The sequence below is a fragment of the Heteronotia binoei genome, chromosome 21 (assembly GCF_032191835.1).
Source record: "Heteronotia binoei isolate CCM8104 ecotype False Entrance Well chromosome 21, APGP_CSIRO_Hbin_v1, whole genome shotgun sequence".
Classification (NCBI taxonomy): Eukaryota; Metazoa; Chordata; class Lepidosauria; order Squamata; family Gekkonidae; genus Heteronotia; species Heteronotia binoei.
The window spans coordinates 81,843,134-81,857,802 of record NC_083243.1 but is presented as its reverse complement, the minus strand read 5'-3'; the positions used below and the strand labels follow the sequence as shown (position 1 = coordinate 81,857,802).

Genomic DNA, 14,669 nt, shown 5'->3' with positions numbered 1-14,669 from the left:
AGCAGGAATGTACAGGAATGCAGTTCTGGTTGGCTTGGCATCAGAGGGTGTGGCCTAAAATGCAAATGAGTTCCAGCCGTGCTTTTTCTACAAAAAAAGCCCTGTTTATAACTGAGATTCAAGGCAGGTTATAGAATAAAGGCAATTCACTCCTGCAGCATAAGGCATCCAATGAATAATGCAGTAGTAGACAACATGGACAGCAAACTGCTTAATACAAAATATTACTAAAATAGGTGTAACATGCAAGTTCTACCTGGCAGCCAGTAGAAACTAGGCTGTAGCAATCTGTATCATCTGAGTTTCTGAGATGGCTTTAAGGACATACCTACAAAGAGTGCAACTTTAGGTGACTATAGCATGGATCCACTTGGTCAGATCAGCCAAGTTAAGTTATCAGCCAAATCATGACCAGCAAGGTGTTGAATGGGAGGCAGTATTTGGCCACAGCTGAGATACAGGGACCCCTAACTCTTGGGAAATACATGGTAGCTGCCAAGTCACACAGTAACTTGATATATTTATTTGTTTACTTCATTTATACCCCGCCTTTCTCCCCTGTGAGATCAGTTAAGCTGAGAGTGAGTGAATAGCCCAAGGTTACCTAGCAAGCTTCTGTGGCAGAGTGGGGATTTGAACCTGAGTCTTCGAAATCCTAAACTGATACTGTAATCTTTGCACTAACCTTAATCTCATCATCAGCACTGTGCTGATAAATATCTACTGGATGACAACTAAGAACACTCTTCAGAGTCAGCTAATGTCAGTGTGTGCTGTGCTTGTGCTACACATTCAGACCAGTTGGCAACTCTGCACTTAAATAGTACTTGTAGAACTGCCACCTACTTCAGTTGCTTCCTTGTGTACCTTCCTATGGGGTGACTGCTGATCTTTCCTGGGCTGCCTCTCAGCAAAGGCTACAGAGTTCTGCCACACCTCACTGGTTGCATGTGCAGCCTTAAAAGCAAAATTCTGAGTTGATTAAACCACTGAGGTTGACCAGAGGAGGGATGATTCACAATGTGATTATGTTACATAATGTATTTTTATTGCTAGACATTAAAGGAGAGAGCAAAAGAGGTGAAGTGTGACTGGTTTTTTGGAGCAGTCATGCATTTGTCTGGCCTTAATAAGATTTTTCATGCGCATGAGTCATAACAAAGATTAAAAACCAAAAACAACTTTAAATCACTGATACTCCTGAATTAGCTGCTTCAATTAACTGACCTTATAATTTTTTTCTGATCTGCAGAAGAAAGGCCTCCTCAACCACTAGCACCACATCAGTTGGATACTTACCTGGTTACCCCTGCCTGTAAATTTTCTAAGTTCCTTCGGGATATTCTAACAGAAACCTTAACAACATCAGAAGTCTACAATTTCATACATGGGTTCCAGCTAAATAATGGGTACCTTGATAACAACAACTTTGCGATATGGAAAGGTAAGTGGTTCTAAGACTTTGTGGATAATTTGGGTGCATTCACACAGGGTGCTTTCACACACACTAAATAGTGCACTTCCAATTCACTTTGCAACTGGATTTTTCTGGGTGAAGTGGCAAAATCCACCAGAAAACAGTCACTGAAGTGGATTGAAACTGCATTATTTAGCATGTTTGAAAGCACCCACACACTAAATAACACACTTTGCAACTGTGTAAGAATAGCAGCACCCACCTGCAAACAATTGCTGTGTGAAAGCATACATTGTTCTTGCATTTTCCTTCCAGGAGTTGTTTTCAGCTTTAAGTTTTATATTCTTTTTCAGTTGGTACTCTGACAAAGTGTGGTTATCTTGCTGATTTGCAGGTTTGAGAATTAATAGTAGTATGGGAGCTGAGCCAAAATGTATCCCTATCTCTTTCACTTAAAAACTAGTGATTCTCTAGTAGTCACTTTCCCCAAACAACCCTACCTTTTCATTGCTGCTCTGCCCTTCCCACTTTATTCCTTCTCAAATGATCCCAGGTCAGTCAGTGATCATATACCTGATATGATGATATTATGACAATACAATCAGCCTTATGTCTAATGTAAATAATGGCAAATTAAGACCATTTAGAGTGAAGGTAATGCTTCCTATAATGGTTGCATGACTATCCTAGACAATGTGAAATGATTCCAACAATAATACTTCTGTAGATATTTCCCATCATATCAGCCTTTGAATTTGATTCTCACAAAGATTTCTATGAAATTCCTCTTTCTTCTCAGCTTGGCCCTAGTAGTATATCTTTAGAGACTAAGTGAGTGTCATGTTTTCCTGGCTGTTTCCGCATTTCTTTTTATTGTTCATTTCTCCATGCATTTCCATCACTTCAAAAATCTGTTTCCAGATACACTCCCACATTCACCTCACTTTCCAGTCGGATTAGTTTTCCTTCCACATTTTTCTTCAAGAATTCTGCGGTCACATTGCTGTTTGTCCATCATTTCCAAGAGTGGTTTTATTTAGAGGAGCATTTCCCTCTCCTTCTTTTAGTTCACTTCCAAGCCTTTAAAAGCAGACATATTTCCTCAGACTTCCTCCCCACTCTCCTGGCAGGCTAGTTAGTATCTCCTTATTGGTCAGTTTTGAACTAGGCATGTCATTTAGAAAAGGAGATTAGGAAAGTAATTGCCTTTGTCTGACTTGTTTGCAAGAATAGCCAGTTAACTCAGTTCTATTGACTGCAAGGTTTTTAGTTCGATTCCCCTTTTGGGGCAATTTTGTATTTGGGAATAAAAAGTTTCCTTTTAAATTGACTCTGACCACAAACATTTCAAACGTGAGGATAATGCTGTGGAACCTACTTTGGGGCAGCAGCAACCTGTTTTTGGGTTTTTTTAAAAGTCTGGTCCATCTCAACATCTTGTTTTCCCTTTTATCATCTCATTCCTAGATAAAGGGGGGGGGGGACTCAAGCTGCAAAGCATTAACAACTCCCCCTCCCCCCTCATGAATTGCCTGCCTACCAGTTATTTTTTCCCCCTCCAGGCATCCCAGATTAGCGTTTAACTACTTAAGGAGCGGGGACACTAATAATAACCCCACAGTAAATTCAGCTGGAAGAATATCCTATTTCAAAAGACATACCCAGTGTGAAACTAACCAATCAGGAGAAACCAACCCCACAACACTACCTGGGTTTTCTCACTGGTATGCAGAATATATTCACCACAATTCTCAATATAAATTGGAGAGAAAGAATGCAGGTACAGTGCATTATTTGTAATCTAAACAAATAACAGTGTAAACCACTGCAGTGGGTAGGAGTTGGTTTGGATAAACTCCTATGTTTCCAGCACAACTTTGATGAGAATGAGGCAAACTTATGTTCTTATAAGTATTTCTTCACCCAAAGGGTGATTAACATGTGGAATTCACTGCCACAGGAGGTGGTGGCGGCCACAAGTATAGCTACCTTCAAGAGGGGTTTAGATAAAAATATGGAGCACAGGTCCATCAGTGGCTATTAGCCACAGTGTGTGTGTGTATATAATTTTTTTTTGCCACTGTGTGACACAGAGTGTTGGACTGGATGGGCCGTTGGCCTGATCCAACATGGCTTCTCTTATGTTCAAACAAGAACCTAAACAACTGAGAGTTCTAAGTGAATCTGAACAAATATGTGTCAACTTCTTTCCAATGATTTACAGATGCTGCTAGCAATTCATACAGAGGTGGAGTGCACTGTTCAGCCATTGTTGTGATTTGCTGAGCAGCAAGAACAGTGACATGCTGTGGGCTGCAGATACTGCACTCCAAAACATGGAGAGTGGTCAAGAATGGGCAAAGTATGCTTTAAACAACATCAACACTGGATGCTCCCCAACTGTCCATTATGCTGTCACATGGTCCTAACCTTTTCCTTGCCTCTATCACTGCCCAAAGGTAGTTTTGGAATGGATAATCCAGAAGCCTCATTTCCCTACTATTATCATTCATTAGTCTGCAGCTGCACAGTATGTAACTACTATTCGCTCTAGATGTTATTTATTTACTTGCTTGCATTATTTGTAGTCCACTTTTTTCACTTGAACTCAAGGCAAGCTATGCAGCGTGAACTAGTACAATCAATAATATGGGATATTCAGTAGACAATGAAATAGGATTTGGGTAGTAGAATCAACCAAGTCTAAATACAGAACTGAAGCAAAGCATAAGTGTTAACATGATACATTAAAGGATGCAAAATTACACATTAAAGGATGCAAAATTGCACAAGTATCCAACCCACACAAACTATGCAGAGTAGCACACAGACCACAGTCCCAATAATTTATCCAGGTAAAATGAACTAATGTACAATATTTTGTTATAGCTACTACAACTACAGAAGGCAGCATCTGGCATGGCTTTTTGGAAACCTGAACTTTGTTACAGCCTGAGGTTAATGTTTGTATAATCTCAAAAAAAGCAGCAGATATTTTCTTAAAACAGGTATTTTCTAACTAGAATGTTTTCTTTTCAGATACTGTACTAGATGCTCTTCCCAACAAACTGACAATAGCACCAGAATACCTGTCCCTTGCAGATACTGCAGCCTATATTGACACCAGCTACCCTACACTCATGAGGCCGGAGAGAAAAGTGGACATAATTGTGCATCTAAATTATTCTTCGGGAGCTCAGACAGAAGTGAGATTATACATTTTTAAACATGAATATATCTAATTTTCAATGTGGCTACTGGCAGAAACTACTGAGTGACGTCTTACCATGCAAGTTCCATGAATCACACAGGCCAAGTTGCTCACTATTGTTCAATAGCAGCCCATGAAATCCAGTGTGGTATTTCAGGCTAGGATCTGGGAGATCCATATTTGAATCCCCATTTTGCCATGGTGCTGAGTAACCTTGGGCAAGTCAAACATTTTCAGCATAATTTACCTTACAGGGTTGTTGTGAAGATAAAAGAGAGGATAAAAGAATGATGTAAGCAGTTTGGGTTCCCTCTGTGGACAAAAGTGGGGTATAAGTGATGTAAATAAATAAATATAACAGAAGATGAGGGGCAGATAAAAGGTAGGATGGTGGGTGGGTGGGAAGGAGAGAAGAAAACAGGGAAAAGTGGGGATGTGGGAGTTGCCAAGAGGAAGAAAAGAGGTTATAGTGTGGGAAGGTGGATACAGGAGAAAGTGAGGTGCCGGCCATAAATGCTTGCAGGTTCCTTATTGTACAATTGGGTTCAGCCAAACAGGGAAATCTGAAGACAGGGAATGCAGATAAAAGGAGATTGGCTAGAGACTGGAAGCAGGAAAAGGGGAAAAGAAGTATGTAGGAAGGAAGAAAAGGGGGCTTTTAGGGAAGGGAAAGAAGAAATAGTGGGCTAGGGAAATATGAAATCCCCCCACAAGCCCCCTTCTTATCAATGTAATTATCACTATGGTCCCATCTGTAGATAATTTAATCTGGAGACTGGTATCATAAACACAGAACACAGATCTTTCTACAAACCTGAGAAAAGACCCAGGTATGCAGACAAACTGAAAAGAAAAAAAATACATCTGGGGTTAACTCATCTAGATAATAGAAACAGTGGGTGCGATCACACAAGCAGTCTGGCCCAACATAGCCACCCCTCTCCTCAGGGTTAAATAGACATGATCAACTGGGCACATCTGGCTTCTGTCCTCCACTCATCCTTACCTCGTGCTAAAACGACTCCCATGTGGATTAAATAGCCAATGGCAAATTCCTGTGGCTACCTCAACAAAGTGCTCTATGGCTGATTTCTGGGCATCTAATTGGCTGGGCACACTATGGAAATGTATGAGTAGTGTGATCATTCAATTCAATTTCCGGTGCATTCTTTTCCCCCCCACCCCAGTCTAACATGCATTTCAGCACCTCCATAGAATGTGGCCAGGAGTGCATGTGCACTTGTCTGCTTCTGCACAGACACAGCAGGAATTTTGGGGGGAAAGCAACCTAGTCACAGGCCCATGGTTGTGGCATGTTAGTGATGTGGATGACCAACTACAGGCTCATGGCACAATGATGCTGGCTTATGGGGCTCTGTCTGATGGGCATAAACTGTCCCAAACTGAAGACGCTGATTTAAAGACAAAATGCTGTTGCAGCAACCTGTCTGTCTGACCAAACCCAGTGTCTTTACCTTTACAAAAGGAATGCCTTTTCAGTGGCCATGATGGGGTTGCTAGAAAAGCACAAAAATATTGCCAGCCTTCAAACCTTGGTTTCTGTAATTGGTGAGTAGGAAGGAGAGAAGAAAGCAAGAAAAAGTGAGAGGGTATGGGGGCTACCAGAAGGAGAGACTGGGGCAATAGTGTATGTAAGTGAATAAAGGGCAAAATGAAGCAACACCAACTCCTTGCACATTCCCCACTTGTCACTTCCTATTGTTATAAACTGTAAAAAAAAGAAGTACTAAGAGCCAGTTAAAATAACCATATGTTCTTCTGTTATGACTGCTGCATAGAGGCAGCTGGAAACAACTCTAGCATGTGTCTTCTGGCATTGGCAGGTTACAATCTGAGAGACGAAGCATGTAATCTGTCTGAAAGTTTTGAAGGGTTTTGTAGTTTTTATTTTCATGGTGGGTATATATGTGTCTGGGGATATTTACAATGCTTTACTATTGCTTAGGAATGGTTATCTTTTATGGCAACTAAGTGTGGGAGCTGGGGTGGAGTATCAATAATGATAGGGTGAGTCATGCCAGGATTTGATTCTTGTCTGTGCAACATCCCATCACGGTGTATGTGTGTGGGGATTTCCTTGATAAAACACTTGATGTTGTTACACTCTGAATAATAAGATCTGCCTCAATTTATTGTGGAAGGGAATATTGAGCTGGTGTATATAACCAAAACATAGCTAAATGATTCTATCTCAGGTAACTGTGGCTGGGTGTTCAGTCATTCCCAACACAACATTGAGTGGGAGGGTGCATGTATCTATATCATACTTTGACAGTAATTCTTCTTGCTTCCTGATGCAGAGAGTATTTAGCTTTGATTATATGTGGGTTAGGGACAGGTTAGTGATCTTACTGGTTTATCATCCACCTACTTTGAATTCCTTGGCTCATCTGGCTGAGGTGGTCTTGGGCGTGGTGCTTAAGATCCTGATATTTGTAGTCCTGAGGGATTTCAGCATTCATACTGAGTCTACTTTGAATTGTCAGGCTCAGGACTAAACGGTGTCTATGGCAACCATTACTCCAGGTTATACTTGGCCTAACCAATGACAAAGGGTATGTGCTAGACCAGTGATACTCACTCCACAGTTCACGAAGAGCCATATTTAAAAGAAAAAGAGTTGTTTTTTATATCCCACTTTCCTCTACCCTAAAGAATCTCAAAGCAGTTTACAATTGCCTTGCCTTCCTTTCCCCACAACAGGCACCTTGTGAGGTAGGTGGGGCTGAGAGAGTTCTGAGAGAACTATGACTGGTCCAAGGTCACTTAGCATGCTTCATGTGAAGGAGTGGGGAATCAAACCTGGTTCTCCAGATTAGAGTCCACCACTCTTAACCACTTCACCACTCTGGCTCTCAGCTATGGCTACCATCAACCAAAAGAGCCACATGACTACTGTATGCCCTGAATGCTATCTCACCAAACACACACATACAGTAAGATATTAATATTAAATATATAGCGATAAACCTTTTAATTGCCAGAGTAGTTCTGTATATATTGGATGGTTCCTCCCTTCCACTGTTGAACCAAGCCCAGCCCTTGTGTATCTGGAGTGAGGGGAAGGGCTTGCAAGTAAGACTTGTGACACAAAACAAAAAGCAAGCTTTCAGGTTCACCAGAACACTTTATTAGGCTGGATGTTAAAAAATAAATGCTTCCTTATGTTAAAAGTGCAATTGAAGCTGGACTCTAGTGTTGCAAGAGATAGAGTAGTGCTAAGTGGAAGCCACATGCAAATCCCACCAGACAATATCCTTGTGCACTTTCCAAAACATGGAGCAGGTGCCATGTTGGGGAATGGTGTTCAAAAAGAGCCATGTGTGATGTCAAAAAGTCACAAGTGGCTCCCAAGCCACTGAGTATTACTGTAATAGATTTTCCTTTTTACACCAAGTGGCATTCTGGTGTTCTGATTTAAGAAATTTGTCAAAGTCAAATTGGGTTAATGGCCCATCAAGTGCTAGACTGACCATCCTGTAACAGTGGCAGATTTAGAATGGGCCACCCTCAGAGACAAATGGATCTTAATGTTAGGACAGTAGCCATCTTGGTCTGAAATGAAGAGCTAAAGTCTTATCCAGTAGCACCATTAAATGTCTTTGGAGCTTACTTCCAGGTCAGGCCACCCAACTGGAAGTGAGCTCCGAAGGCATTCAGAGGCCTTTGGAGCCACCTCCATGTCAGGCCAGCCCAACTGAGCTCTGAGAGTTCACTTTTGAAGCTCAGCCAAGTTGCCTGATCTCAGTTCAGTTGAGTTGGCCTGACCTGGAAGCTTTTATAGGCCTTCAGAGCCTACCTCTGGGTGGAGCCTGCCCTTAAAAGGGCATATAAGACCTATAAAAGCCTTCAGAGCTCATCTGGGAGTTCAGTCAAATTGGGCAGTTCAACTCGACTTAGTTCTCAGAGCAAGCTCTGAAGGCTTATAAAGGCTCAATTGGGATAGCCCAACCTGGAGGCTCGCAAGGCATTTAAATGCCATTGGAGCTCACTCCCAACAGAGCCGAACTCTGAACTGGATGAAACATGAAATGGTTTTTCCAGTGGAGGAGGGGTTTTTTTGGAGGTTTGTGGTTCATGAAAACCCCAAACCCCAAAGAATCTCCATTTTTCTGGTTTGTGCCCATCCCTAGTCCTGACCTATTTGTACTCTGAACCTGATAGAGAGAGAGGTTACTAACCATAGTAATCCATGCAACGGTCACCTTCAGATTAGACTACTGTAACTCACTCTACACTGGCCTATCCTTGGGTCTGACCTGTAAGCTCCAACAGGTCCAGAACATGGTGGTGTGAATCCTGATAGGAACACCATGGATGGCACACATTCAACCTGTGCTGTGCCAGCTACACTGGCTTCCAGTTGAGTACTGAGTCAGATTCAAGGGTTTGGTTATGACCTTTAAGGCCTTGAGTGGTCTGGGACCAAAGTATCTATAGGACCACCTCCTCTGCTATGTCTCTGGAAGAGCAATACACTCTACTGGTTGTAACTTGTTAGTGGTCCCTGTCCTCATAGAGGTCTGGCTGTCCTCAACAAGGGCCAGGACTTTTTCAGTCCTGGTCCTGACCTGGTGGAACTCTCTGCCAGAGAACATCAGAGACAGGCAAGATCTTCCACAGTTCCAGAGGGCCTGTAAGGCAGAGATGTTCCACCAGGCTTTTGATTAGGACAGCAATGGTTGCTGAGCTGGCACTTCCCTCCTCCACCTCTATGGGGTTCCTCCTCCCAATGCAGCATTAAGGTTTATAATTTTATCTTAGTTAATTGATTTGATCGGTTTTTATATGACTATTTTATTCACTGTTGTAAATCTTACAGAGCCTGACACTAGTTGGGATGGGGCAATTCATTAAATTGAAATAGTAACAACAACAACAGTAATGTAAATGAGGGTGGTAGGAACTCTGTGTGAATGAAAAAGGGCATCACACCCCTTAACCTTGGCTCCCCACCTGCAGTATGAAGATAATACCGGCCTACTTGACTGAATTGTTCTGAAGATTATTGAGATAGTTTATGTAAACCACAATCCAGCCCCATAGCAGATGCAGCATCCTTGTATGAAGGCGTCTCATAATGCCATGAAAATGCCTCCTGTATATCCAAACATAGGGCTTCTGTTCCCATTGCAAATTACTCATTATTATGAATTGGGAAGAACAAAGACTTAAAAATCTTTTAAAATGAAGATTCCTCCTCTATGTAAAAACATTTCTAAATGTTGTGAATAAAATTGTATTTTGTAAGATTAAAGGCAATACATGTAGTCTTACCTCTTATTTTGTTCTTTCCCCACATGTAATAATCCAGTCTTTACTAAGAACCGCTCAATATTTTGCAAATCAAAGGATTCCATTCCCCAAAATAGATTTAAGTAATGTTAAAGACAAGGATCTAAAGGAGTGCTACATCTTTGAAGATGCTGAAGACTCAAGAGCCCCAATTGTGGTTTTTTTCCCTCTGATAAATGACTCCTTCAGAAAATATAAAGCACCAGGTAAATTGCCAAACTATTAATTATTATTATATCTGGTTACATGTCAAGCACAATAGCTGTCCAATAGCCTTAGAAGAGTATAACTCTGCTTAGGATGGCACTGTAAATCATTTCCCATTTCTTCTGCTTTGCTAGCTTTCATTTTTGAAGTTCATGTCAATCTCTTTTTGTACCCTCATTTTTTCAGTCATAGAATTACCAGAGTGGTTATAAATTGGAATATAAATTATGGGCCATGTCATGCACTAAAATGTCTTCCTCAAATATCTTCTGTCGTGTCTTCTTTTTGGGTTGTCAGTATTCTGAAGGAGGAGATACATTGTCAGTAAGTCATAGAAGGATTAGATATTCGTCCTGAGAAAATGATGTTCCTGTTGTGGCAATTTTGTTTATTACTTGCAGAAGTAGGGGGGAACTGTATGGCAAGCTTTAGGCAGTTTTGTATTTCAGCTGTCATACAAATGACCTGGTGGCTCTTGAAAGCTGAAATTGTATAGAAAGTAGTATCTGGTGTGCTGGAGTTGTGAGGAGTACAAGAAGTGACTCATTTTTCCTGTTTTAGCTTTTCTCTGTAAAGTTTGCAGTACAGCATCCACATCCTTCAGAGTGGTGAGGTTTAGGAGGTACAAATTATTTAATCCAGGGACATCTCTCACCTATGATGATATTCCACTTCAGACACTGGGAGGCATGGAATTAGGAAGCATAATGGATTAATGCTTCCTGGGCCCTCATACATCTTGATCATATTGATGATGTATATCACCTTCCTTATTCCAAAACTATTTAAAAGATGTTCCTTCTAATATTAAACTTGGATTATCTGGAGGACTTGGATTACCTGGAGGATTTCCATAAGAGGTGTAAATTGATTTTTGCCAATCTCTGCTTCCTGCTGCTTACCTCTGAAATTCAGAAGCTATTGAGGTGGGGGGGGGGCTTCAGAGGGATGAAAGTCTTCCTCAGCTGTGGAGATCATTCTTAGGAGCCAAGTCATAGAGTTTCAGTGACATAGTACATGCTCTGTTATTACCACAGTGCTGCATAGCTAAGGCTGTGATCACACACTCTAAACAATGCACTTTCAATCCATTTTCAATGCACTTTCTGACTGGATTTTGCCAGCTCACACAGTAAAATCCAGTTGGAAAATGCATTGGAAGTGGATTAAAAGTGCATTATTTAGTGTGTGTAAGCCTAAATCTTCTATAAACATGCCTTTTATTTCCTTGTGCCCCTCCTATTTTTCTGTGTTATACCAACTTCTCACCAACTAATCATGATTGCAGCATCTGCTCACAATAATAATGTCAATCCACTTTGTTGCTGGGGCCAGCTTTAAATGGTTTTTAAATCACAGCAGTTATAACACTCCATTCCGAATATTTATTTGTTTATGAAACCACAAGCCATTAATAGTAATGAAGTCAGGAAACACTGCAGAAAAATCAAAAGGAAAAATAGTGTTTTTTCCTAAAAAAATTCTCAGAACCTTATAAGTAAGTATTGAGTGATTTCTGATGTTTATTGGTCTAACAGAGACTGATCCCACAGTAGCAGTCACTCTGCCCTCAGGCTTCTGTTTCCCTGGCTCAGCTGATCAATTTCCCACCAGTTGCTGCACAGCTGCATTTTGACCCACAGCTCTCTCTAATTTCCCCTGCATCTTCCTGATCTTGTTTTTTTTTTTAAGAGATCAGGAAGACATGGTAATTGGAGGGAGATACAGGTCAAAATGCAGCCGCACTGCAACTGGTGGGGAATTGATTGGTTGAGCCAGGAAAGGCAGAAGCCTGGGGGTGAAGCAACTGCTAGTGTGGAATGAGTCAAAGTGTGAATTGTTCTTCAGATTGTATTGTAGGCTTCCCAGAGACATCTGCCTCACCATTGTGGAAACAGGATGCTGTGCTAGAGAGATCCTTGGACTGATGATCCAGCATACCCCTTCTCATGATTTTGTATACAAACCAGGAATGAAACATTTGAATGTAGCATGACCACACTGTTCTGTTACACGGTGCTAGTCAATGTTCCCCAATAGATTGCCTCAATGTTTTTTGTTCGAAATTCATAGTGAATGTTACATGAAAGCATTGTTCTTTCATATGCTACAGGGCCACACAAGTATGTAATGCCACACAAGCCACAGCAGTTATTTGTCAGGAGGTTGGACAAGAGTCACATAGTTGCCTAGGCATGACGGACCTTCTTCTGAAAAAACAGCAATAACTCCTGTGAAGCAGTACAACAGTTTGCAGTATGAAACATTTCTGATGTAACAGTTCACTTGCCTTTCATATATATATATATATATATATATATATATATATATATATATATATATATATATATATATATATTTAAAATTAGTCATGCAGGTACGATGGCCAAGAATAGTAGCCATGCAGTGCCCAAGCACTTTCTTTGTTAGTGGAACTTTTAATAATGAAGATATGAGAATCTGTGTGAAAAATTATAATTATCATGAAGATGTGAAAACACACATGCATGAATTAGGGACACCTCACATCTGTAGGTCACTTTGAAAATGTGGGTTTTGTTGTTACTTTTATAGAGTGGCAAACTGCAGGTCCGAGAAAGCAGTAGGAAAAGTAGTAGTGGTGGCAAAAGGGAATTGCAGAAAAGCAGTATGAAATCACACATGCGCTATTGCCTTTTCAGCACAATTGAATATGTTCAAACTGTTTGAAACCTGCATTACTTTCCCCCTCAACACAAACTCTATTGCTCACAACTAATGGACAGTTTCCAAGCTAAAACAGTGGGTGATCAAGCAACTCAGATACAGACTAGGGCTGTGAAGCTTGGTTCAAACAAACAGATTATTCAACCAAAAAGGTGCTTCTGTTCTTGGGCAGATTTTTAAAAACAAAATGTATTTTTATTGGAAGTATTTATGAAAAAAGGTGAATATCATCTTGAGAGAAGCATTCCCTTTCATCTTTCACAGGGGAAGGAACAGCACTTATAAATTAATAGTGCTGTGACAGATGCTTGCACCGCCCCCCCCCCAAAAAAAAATCAGATGTATTTTTTCCTTCAGGATGATTATTTTTATTTGAATGCAAGAAAGGAAACTTAATTTAACTGAAACTCAAATTATTAGTCATCTTTTTAAATCAAGTGATAGCCCTAGTGGTGACGTGGGTGTTGGGCACAAGAATGGTTTAAAGGTGCCTGTGGTGGTTTCATTCCAGAAACTAAGAAATCTCATTTTAGCCATTGCCAGAATTAGAGATTGCCCGCTGCTCTGGGTTTCTGATTACAAATTTAACAAATCCGTTTGTTTTGGATTGCGCTGTAGGTGTGTGAATGTTCCCTCTGCATGGTTTTATAATTTTAAACCCATGAAATTTGGGTGCTGGGTGTGTGTAAAATCCCCATACCTATGTAGAGAGCTCTTTCACACAAAGGACTTCCCATTTGGAAGGGTGGCCACATGGTTCTATTTTTTCTGTAACCTCTGCACAGCCCAGATCTCATGAGCAAAAATTTATACTGGCTAGCTTTTACAATAGCAATGTAAGAGGAACATGTTCTTACATCTGCTCATGTGTCCTATAGAGTCTCATTGTTTGCCCTTCAGCTAAGAAGATAAGAGCAAGTGTAATATCAAACGCTGTAACTTCTTGAGGTTAGCCTTTCTGGGGTACTTTTAAGGTGTTAATTGAAAACTTTGTTGTTCGGGTTCTGTTTTGTTTTGTAATGGCCAATGGCTATACACAATAATTTTTTGACTGTTCTTACATCAGCAAAGTCTATGAGGGATAGAAGCACAGTGAAAACAGACTGTGTGGCTTTAACTGAGCCTTGGACTATTCTCAACACTACAATGATATTTAATGCTTTGCAGGTGTGAAACGCAGCCCCTGGGAAATGAAAGAAGGTGAAGTTGATGTAATTAGTCTACATTCCCCATATGGATTACAAAACTTCACATATACAAAGGAGGAGTTTGATCAGCTGGTGGAACTGACAAGCTACAACATCCAGAATAATAAGACTATGATCTATGGAGCGTTGCGAAAAGCAGTGGAGCGAAAACAAAAGAAATAAAATGTCATGCCAATTGTATTAGGCTGCATTCAGACATTGCATCAAACCATCATTCAGCTTGAAGGTGTTTGTTGTGGGCCTTGTAGATGCACCTCACTCCTTTACCTTCCTTGCTTGCATGAACTGGGATGAAAGAGTCCTGGTGAGAAGCTAACTCCAGTTGGATGTATAAATACAGGTACACAATTAGGTTTTCCTGCCAAAAAAATCTGGGATTCTTAACATAGTTTTCAAATTTGAAACTGTATACTGGATATATTGTAGGAAATGAACACTCAACACGTGTATTGGGAGTGAATAAGTACTTGCCCCTTATGCAAGCTTCCTTTATTTAAATATGCTCTTTTTGCACCCAAGCTGACAGCATAGTAGAGTACATAATAGGAAACATACTACATACTGTCCAGGAGTTAAGATCATCCTCATCATATTTTTCCAATCT

At 40.6% G+C, this 14,669-nt stretch overlaps 1 protein-coding gene across 2 annotated transcripts in view; it reads left to right on the top strand.

Annotated features, from left to right (window-relative positions):
- The window catches only part of LOC132590042 (cytosolic phospholipase A2 epsilon-like), a 139,498-nt gene extending 125,089 nt beyond the window's left edge, over positions 1-14,409 (top strand). For both annotated transcript variants that reach the window (XM_060262879.1, XM_060262878.1), the window contains exons 17-20: positions 1,253-1,444; positions 4,457-4,623; positions 9,964-10,150; positions 14,025-14,409. In XM_060262879.1, coding sequence (XP_060118862.1) covers positions 1,253-1,444; positions 4,457-4,623; positions 9,964-10,150; positions 14,025-14,227 — 749 coding nt within the window. In that variant the 3' untranslated portion in view covers positions 14,228-14,409. The remainder of the gene's footprint in view (positions 1-1,252; positions 1,445-4,456; positions 4,624-9,963; positions 10,151-14,024) is intronic.
- The last annotated feature ends 260 nt before the right edge of the window (positions 14,410-14,669 follow it).